The sequence below is a fragment of the Miscanthus floridulus genome, chromosome 5, assembly GCF_019320115.1.
Source record: "Miscanthus floridulus cultivar M001 chromosome 5, ASM1932011v1, whole genome shotgun sequence".
NCBI classification, from domain to species: Eukaryota; Viridiplantae; Streptophyta; class Magnoliopsida; order Poales; family Poaceae; genus Miscanthus; species Miscanthus floridulus.
Genome location: NC_089584.1, coordinates 79,743,085 through 79,752,055, shown reverse-complemented (window position 1 = coordinate 79,752,055; position 8,971 = coordinate 79,743,085). Strand labels below are relative to the sequence as shown.

The 8,971-nt window shown below is 48.7% G+C and overlaps 1 protein-coding gene across 1 annotated transcript; it reads left to right on the top strand.

Annotated features, from left to right (window-relative positions):
- Positions 1-3,379: 3,379 nt before the first annotated feature.
- On the top strand, positions 3,380-5,884 carry LOC136452423 (probable aldo-keto reductase 1). Its single transcript, XM_066453036.1, has 7 exons — positions 3,380-3,499; positions 3,631-3,801; positions 3,900-4,103; positions 4,200-4,372; positions 4,484-4,580; positions 4,706-4,859; positions 5,401-5,884. The coding sequence occupies exons 1-7, from the start codon at positions 3,380-3,382 to the stop codon at positions 5,580-5,582; spliced, it is 1,101 nt and encodes a 366-aa protein (XP_066309133.1). The 3' UTR covers positions 5,583-5,884.
- Positions 5,885-8,971: the final 3,087 nt, after the last annotated feature.

Sequence of the window (8,971 nt, the reverse complement as noted above, 5' to 3'; positions counted from 1 at the left end):
CATCTTTTTTATTAATTAGTTTTTCTAGTAGATCGAGTCTTTAGGGTTAGGGTTTCTTCATGCCAAATTTTTTTGTTCTGGGGATTTATTTTCTCCTCCTCCTCTCCGGCGATGGCGAGAGGACAGGGTGGAATCGTTTTCTCCATGGTGGCTCTATTGAAGATGAGGACGACAACTACGGCATCAGCATCATCACCGGTTTGATGACATGGAGACTTTTATTTCCGGACGGCGACATTAAGGTGGAGATGGTGTCGCCGCCATAGAATAATTTTCTTCGGTCTCTTATCCATTTTATTGTGGTTAGATCTGGCCACGATAAAAGACTAGGGAGAATAAGTTTCAGATCAGGCTTCCTCATTCTTCGGTGGCAGAAAGAAAAAGAAGAAAGACCAGAAAGAAAAAATTTCTCAACTTCGCCTACATGAATATTAGCCGTCGTTCGTTGGGCACCTATTCTTATGCCTTTTGCCGAGTGTTTGCCTGTACGGTCATCCATACTACAAAGCATCGTATAGATTTGGATTTGAGGTCTGGAGCTATTCACAACGTGGGTACAATTTAGATGAAAATCAGTTTCTAAATATTTATGTAATCCACGGTGCTGGTAACGTGTTGATGTACCACGCTATTATCTAATATAATTTTTCTTTTTGTTGCAAAAAAAAAACTTTACAAGATGCCGTGAACTATTTTTTTACCACCTCACTATCATAAGTTGTTATATCACCGGTGGGCGAGAAGTATTCATGCCAAACTACCGACTTTTTCCACAAACAGAAATCACGTCCCCCTGTCACGACTCACTATCTGATGTCACGAGTGCCGACAGAGCTGCCACAGACTGCGCCACGCCTTACGCTTCGGTGTCACCGTCTTCAGGATAAGGCAGGGCGCCGCCGGAATGAGCATGACCGTGTGCGCCCGACGGCCCGGCCGGGATACGTTCGCGCTTGCTGCGAGGCCAGCCTGAGCAGACGTCGTCTACATCTACCTCGACTATCAGCACCGCCACGCGCCGGTGTCGGGGGTACGGGATTGGCGGTTACGACGACGTTTGCGGCGCGTGCGTCGACATCACTGTTGGGGGGCCTAGTTTTGCCGTGTGCCCACGGCATACGGCGAAGGTAAAAAAAACACTCGGTAAAGCCTTTGTTGGTCGCTGTTGCCGCTGTCTCTGCTGTTGGCGGTGGTGGTGTGGTCACCGCCACAGCCGCCGCCCAGTACACCTGATTTCTGCTCAATGGACGCAGCTCAGCTTGTGGAAGCCCGTCACGTCATACGACGCGCTGGACGCCGGCGACAACGCTAGCGCCCCGTCCTGCTCCGCGAGCCGCCGCGCACGAAGCACCCACCATGACTGCTAACGGGCACGCAAGGCTAGATCCGGCAGTTCCGGGTCCCAGCCGGCCGGCCGCCGCCGCCGCACTGGCCCTGCAGGCCGCGGGGCGTGACCGGGCTGGCCACAGCCGCCTCGCCTAGGCACACGCGCGGGCGAGCTCCCCACCGCCCGGCAGGACGCACGCGTACGAGTGCCCTGGGGAACTGAAAATTCGTCCCAAGCAGCCAGAGGAACGCACCTAAATCGAATGCGTTTCAGGTCGTTGCCACCTTGCGCCAGCAAGACGAAGGTAATGAGCACGTCGGGCTCCACCTGCGCCACCCACTCCTTGGCATCGTCATCCTTGCCACCACCACCACATTCACCAGCGGCTTCCGACGCTATCTCGTCGCCTTCCCCTTTGTCGTTGGCAGGGAAGTCGGTGCGCACGCTCATGGATGGCGTGGCGTCCCCACTCGACAAGGCGGCGCCCCCGCTGCATAGGAAGCGGTCGGAGGCCGAGCCGACGTCAGAGCCCCCGAAGCCGCTGCTGCCGCCACGGTGGTGGTACGGGTGGTGCCGCCGCGAGGCCGCCGCCGAGGAGGCCGCCGCGAGGCCACCACTGCCGGCGAGCACTGGGGCGTCAGTGCGGGCCTGCCTGAGCCAACCCAGGAGGCCGACGCCTCCCCTCCTTTCCCTGTATGCGTGTTCTCTGGAAGAGACAAGGGAGAGAGACAAAGGGAGGGGAGGGGGCGGCCGCAGATATATTAGTTATTTTTGCCGAGCGATCATGGTACTCTATAAATTAGAATTTTGGACACTCGACAAATATATTAGTTATTTTTTATTTTTTTGTTTTTCATAACATGCTTTTTTTTGTTTGATGTACTTTAAAAATATCTTGTCAAATATACTCAACAATATATATATATATATATGATTTTTCTACGAATATGATTCTATTATTTTATGCTGTTACAGTTCAAATTTAATTTATATCCATTAAAATTCTATAATTGCACTTAATAAATTAAAATTATCAAACGGATCTAAAAAATTACCAAAATTTCACATGAAACAATCTATATTCTCTATTGGCTATACAAAAAGTTTTGAAGTTAAACCTCAATTTGACCGTCACTTCTTACCGATTCCTTTTCAACGCTACGATTCTTCTTCTGAGATGCTTCGGTTTGTAAACATCGTACGTGACAAATTGTGTGAAATCTTCTCAATTTTTTACCACAGCCTTCACGTATGATATCATCACATCATGACAAATCTTATAATTTTTAGACTTCATTTGCTTTTTTAGAATTTAAAAACCATTCGACCACATGTTCGTGGTCGTGTTTCCTGAACAAGATGTTCGAAATTTCTTTTTATTTCTCGGGTAAAGCCTCACACTGGACTCAATAACATGAATATTATTTTTCTACTCATTTTATTCTATTATTTGAATCACTTGCGGTTCAAATTTGACATATACCAAAAAATTCTTTGAAATGCAATAAATTAATTAAATATAGAATATAGATCCACAAATATACCAAATTTTAACATGGAATACCACATGTTGTATGTGGAGAGTATAAAAAGTTTCAAGGTCATTTGAGGAAAAAAATGTTACCCTCAGCAAACATATTTCTTTGTCGAGTGCCGAGCAATTAAATTCGGCAAACATATTTCTTTTTCGAGTGCCTAGTTTTGTCGAGTGTTTTTTTTCTAGTTTGCCGAGTGTCAAACTTTGCCGAGTGTTTTTTGTCTCGTTTGCCGAGTGCAATTATTTTATCGAGTGTTTTTTTTGCAGCACTCGACAAAGAGCTTATTTGCATAGTGTTCGATAAATTACACTCGATAAACCATGTTGCACTCGGCGTACCTTCTGTTTCTGGTAGTGACGGCGCGTTTGATAACTACTACTACAGTATACTTGACAAGGGCCATGGAAATTAGTTTGACTGCGGAAATTAGAATGCAAATTTGATTTTTAGTCTTAATCTATTGTAATGCAGTATGTACCCATGTGCCCTATAAATTCTCGCAAAAGTGGCTGCTATGTTTCCTGGAACCAAACTTCGTTCCACCGTTCCTCGTTCAGTTCACCGGCGAGCAGCGGCCATGAATAGCCAAGCCCCTCCGGTTCCGCGCGTCAAGCTCGGCACCCAGGGATTCGAGGTCGCTTTATCTCTCTCCGTTCACCTCTCCCCGAATTATCTTGTTGCGGCGGCCGCGCCTCCGCTCTCTCGTTCTCCGCTAGCCCGGTGCTTTGATTGAATCGACTCGGCCGATTGATTCCATCCGTGTAGGTGTCCATGCTAGGGTTCGGGTGCATGGGACTGACGGGCGCGTACAACTCCCCAGTGGACGACGAGGCCGGCATTGCCGTGATCACGCACGCCTTCCGCCGCGGGATCACCTTCTTCGACACCGCCGACGAATACGGCGGGCCCTTCACCAACGAAATCCTCCTCGGCAAGGTCCGCCCTTTCTTTTCTTTTTTTTTCCTGGAGAGTTCTTGTGAGCGTGAGCGAGTTTTACTGACCCGCGGAAGACATCGATCGCTGCATGTGTGCAGGCGCTGAAGCAGCTGCCGCGGGAGCAGGTGCAGGTGGCAACCAAGTTCGGGCTCCGGCGTGACGAGAGCGGCGCGCGGACCGTGTGCGGGCGGCCGGAGTACGTTCGCGCCTGCTGCGAGGCCAGCCTCCGCCGCCTCAACATCGACTGCATCGACCTCTACTACCAACACCGCATTGACACCACAGTTCCCATCGAGGAGACGGTCTCTGCAGCCTGCCTGCACATTCGACCTGCCTTAAAGCAGTCGGCGTTGTTGTTGTGTTTGCTCATGTGAATTCTTTGTTCGAAATCATTGCAGATTGGCGAGCTCAATAAGTTGGTGGAGGAGGGGAAGGTCAAGTACATCGGATTGTCAGAGGCGAGCCCGGACACCATTAGGCGCGCACATGCTGTGCACCCGATCACCGCGGTGCAGATGGAGTGGTCTCTCTGGTCTCGCGACATTGAGCCCGAAATTGTGCCGCTCTGCAGGTGATTCATGGATTGCAGATTCTTTTGTTCCAGCCCATGGAGGTCCTAACTCCTTAGTCCCTACCGGATATTTATCATGTAATAAGATTCTTTTTGCTCTGTGGACTTCAGAGAACTGGGCATTGGAATTGTGCCCTACAGTCCTATTGGCCGTGGGTTTTTCGGTGGGAGAGGAGTGAAAGAACAAGTGTCCGCTGAATCTGTTCTGGTATTGATACAGTCTACCTCAGAATATTGTTTATTTCTTCCATTGCAAAAGAAAAAATAATCATCTCTTGGTCTATATCAAAACCTTTTTTTAGTTCACTTACAGATTTAACTTTGGCTTGTCAGCATGGGCACCCAAGGTTTGCAGCAGAAAATTTGGAGAGGAACAAGCAAATTTATCTGCGAATGGAAGAACTGGCCAATAAGCACCATTGCAACCCTGCTCAGCTGGCTTTAGCATGGGTTCTGCATCAAGGAGATGATGTGGTTCCTATACCAGGTGTGACCTTATAATCTCATTCTCTTATCACTGACGATGGTCAGTGCTTCCAGGCTGATGAGTCACAGAGTTGTTCACCCAAAGATGCATTTCCAGACACATTTTTCTTGTATACACTTTCAGAGAAAAGTGTATGGCATCATATTCATAGACCATTAATGATTGGAAATAGTTTAAGTGGTATGATTGGGGAGAAACCCTTTTCAGTTATGATATAGTCTACTTTGGCAGAGAACCACTATAATGTAGAGGAACACATCCAGTCAAACAAACTTTCCTTGTTTTGAAGGGAAGTAACCTCCTTCCTTCCTAATGTGTGTGCATGATAGGTTGAACAGTTTGTGCCATATGATCTCTTTTACTGAGCTATGAAATACTTTTGTTGGTTTGAAATGGTGTGATTTAACTGACTTATTCTTGAGTCCTGCACTTATTATTCCCTTCCAAGTTCAAAGCAAGTCATCAGTAGTCATGCTTAATGGCTATATGTTCCGATAGTCCTGTATTTAGTCACTGACAGATGTTTCCTACAATTTCTCAGGGACAACCAAAATCAAGAATCTAGATTCCAACATTGACTCCTTGAACGTGAAACTGACAGACGAAGATCTGAAAGAAATGGGCAGCCAGATACGTGAAGAAGATGTGGCTGGTGAAAGACAATTCGCTTCCTTTCAACATGCCACCTGGAAGTATGCTGATACACCAAAGAAGCAGAGCTAAAAATACTTGAAAGCAACAATGATGATGCGATTGGCGTGGCACTCTCCTGCAGATGTCCTCAGGAATACCTGTTCTAAATAATGTAGAGAGAAGAACAACGAAGGGCCCAGTCTTATTGGAAGCACGAGCAGGAACTTGATTTTGTGAGTCGGAAAAAAAAACTTGGTGTTGTGTGTACTTATGTGAAGCTAAGACTCGAGTGTAGAGTTTGATCATGGTTATACCTTTAGACTTGCAATATTCTAGATATATAGTAAAATTAATGTATCTATAAAAGTTAAAATTTTTATATATTATGGTCCTGTTCATTTATCTTATAATCCGTATTTTTCATCTTGTTTTTTTAGCCGGAACTATGTTTTCTCTCTCACAACAAATCAACCGGAATAGTGTTTTGGCTTGTTTTTTCAGCGAAGCGAACATGCCTATTAGCATTGAAGAATATTTAATAATCATCAAAACTTTACAAGATGCCATGAACTATTTTACTACCTAACAATCATCAGTTGTTATTATCATCAGTGGGCGAGAAGTATTCATGTGCCAGGCTACCGACTTTTTCTACAAACAGAAATCATGCACGTCACCCTGTCACGACTCACGATCCGATGTCACGAGTGACGACAGAGCTGCCACAGCCTGCGCAACGCCTTCCGCTGCGGTGTCACTGTCACCTTCTTCGGGATAAGGCAGGGCGCCGCCGGCATGAGCACGACCGTGTGCGCCCGACGGCCCAGCCGGGAGACGTGCGCGCCTGCTGTGAGGCCAGCCTGCACGGACATCGGCTATACATCTACCTCGACTATCAGCACCGCCCCACAGTTGGGGTACGACGTTTGCAGCGCGTGCGTAGACACCACTATTGGCGGGTTACGACGTTTGCGGCACGTGCGTTGACAGCACTGTTGGGGCACGACCTTTACGGCGCGTTTGATAATTACTGCTCTTATAATTTGAAATAGAGAAAATACTTGACATCACTTGTGACCTCACTGTTAGGGGGCACGACCTTTGCGGCTACATCTGCCCAATGTATGCACATATTTTTGAGTTTTGCCTCCAAGATTTGGGAGGTGGATGCGATGGAGTCCAACGATGAAGGTGACACGAGAGGGCTGAAGTCACACCTAAACTGTCCTCGTGGATTCAAATAGTAAATGAGGGACCTGAAAATGATGCGAGAAGAACTGAGGGTCATACGAAAGCCGAAAGGTATGTCTGAGGGGCAAAACAAAAGCCGTCTCAAAGGTGACCGATGTGTTGGGTGGATCCGAAGTACTGTGATCCCACGTCAGGCCTTGTATACGTGTATCCACTTCAATCCACATATGTTAGAGTAGAATTGAATGGAACTTAGATTAATTCCTCTATAATCCACTTCAACATATGCGGATTGAGATAAATACATGTGCATCCAAACAAAGCCTCATGTAGTGGTGATAATTCCAAAATTGCCCACGGAGCATAATGTAATTTTATTTGCCTTTGTTGTAGAGTAATAGATATAGATAAATAATTCTTCCTCTGTTTTAATTTTGCCGGAGTTATGATCCCCGGGTGTCTCAAGGCATCAAATAACAGGCAGGCCGAACGGCCCGTGATACTGAAGCCAAGCTTGAGCCCGAATGACCGAGGCCCAGCTAAGCTAAGCGGACCGGGTCAATCACTGAAGCCGGGGTCAGCTACGACCCCTTCCTCTTGCCTTAGCCGCACGCTACGCGGCAACTCACAACCTCTTGCCGTCCCGACCCCTAGGAAGGGACGGAAGAGACCGAGTCTAACCAAGCGGGACTGCTCCGACAGGAGCAAGCACGCCGCACTAACTCCGCAAGGACCAAGGGGATAGCGGTCACCTCGATCCGGTCAGACGTCATCCCTGCGCCACGCGGCAGAGAAAAGACAACACCGCCAAACAGTGACAGAAGGTACAGAGAACCACCGTCCAAATACGGCCCGATAAGACGTTTGTACGACCCCACCCGCTATGGCATGGGATCCACGATGATGGCCTTAACTTAGAGGCCATCCAAGCCAACGCAGGCCATGTCCTCGGAACTTGGGATCGTGGTTGTCGGTGTTTCGAATCACCGGCTAGTAAATTTCTAGTTTACGCGTCTAACCCAGATGGTTGTGCTTGGAGGACACAAGGATTTATACTGGTTCGGACGGAACGTCCCTACGTCCAGTCTGCGGTTGCTCGTGTTACCGACACTTGGTTTGTAGTAAGGGTGACAAACAGGCGAGAGAGGGAGAAGGTCCTAAGTTTCTAGTGGGAAGAGTGAGTCTGGTTGAGCTCTCTGTCTACTGCCGAGCGTCTAAGCCTTTCGCCGCGCAGACGTGTTAGATGTGTCTTCGAATCGCCCCCTCCGTGGGGTGCCCTGCTTCCCCTTTTATAGACAAAGGGGAAGATACAGGTTACATCGGAGAGAGAGAAAGAGACAAGGAGAGGAAGGCTTCCTAGATCGCAGTGTCTTCCATCTCCTTCATGCAGGTCCCGCCGACCCTGTAGACGATGAGGGGGATGGCTCCACGTCATGGCCCTGTTCATCACTGACGCCGCATGCGGGCGTCGTCAGCCAGTCGTGGCGCTCCATCCCGTCCAGCAGATGGTATGGCTCGTTGATGTCTCCGCCTAAGGCCGTACGAGGAGTAGGTAGTACAGCGTCGGCACGCCCGATGCTATTGGTGACATGCATCCTCAGACATGGCCCATCGTGGCCGTAGGTCACGTCAAGATGCGTCTGCTCCCCTTCTGGCATCAGAAGTTTGACCCCCGACTCGTACTTTCAGACCCGTAGTGGATGGGCGCGGTACAGACCTCCGTCGGGCGAGCGGGAGCCCGCGCCCTCGGGGGTCAGATGAGGCGTAGCCTGTACCTGTAAGGAAAATGGACCCTTGGTCCATTTACTTTGGATTTGGGTGTTTGATGACCAACACAACCAAATTGGACTAATGAATTTGCAAGTGATTATTTTGTAGTTCAATAGGATGCAAGACGTGACTTGGACAAAGGCGACGTGATGATTCAATGATCAACACCTCAAGCAAGACCTTAGAAGCACAAGAAAAGACCTAAGATATCAAGCAAAGTCCAAGCATGAAGATAGAAACCAAGCCGTACGCAAGATCATGAAGAAACGAGCTCACAGAAGTGACCGGGTGCTCCGATCAGTGGCTCAGCATCAGCAGCAGCGACCGGACGCTGGACCAGACGCTAACGGCAAACCAACCGGATGCAGGACAACAGCGTCTGATCGAGTACAGAGAGGTTACAGAGCGGCGAACTTGCGACCGGACGCGTCCGGTGGCAAGTGACCGGACACTGGCAGCGTCCGATCAGTTGTTCGTGGCTCGAACGGTCGGGACGACCGGGCGCGTTCGATCAGGAT

What these genes read in the sequence shown, in the direction of transcription:
- LOC136452423 (XM_066453036.1), top strand. Translation starts at nt 3,380, where the DNA reads ATGTTTCCTGGAACCAAACTTCGTTCCACCGTTCCTCGTTCAGTTCAC. An exon ending in ACGAAATCCTCCTCGGCAAG is followed by an intron (nt 3,802 to 3,899) that starts GTCCGCCCTTTC and finishes GCATGTGTGCAG; the next exon opens with GCGCTGAAGCAGCTGCCGCG. An exon ending in CAGTTCCCATCGAGGAGACG is followed by an intron (nt 4,104 to 4,199) that starts GTCTCTGCAGCC and finishes AAATCATTGCAG; the next exon opens with ATTGGCGAGCTCAATAAGTT.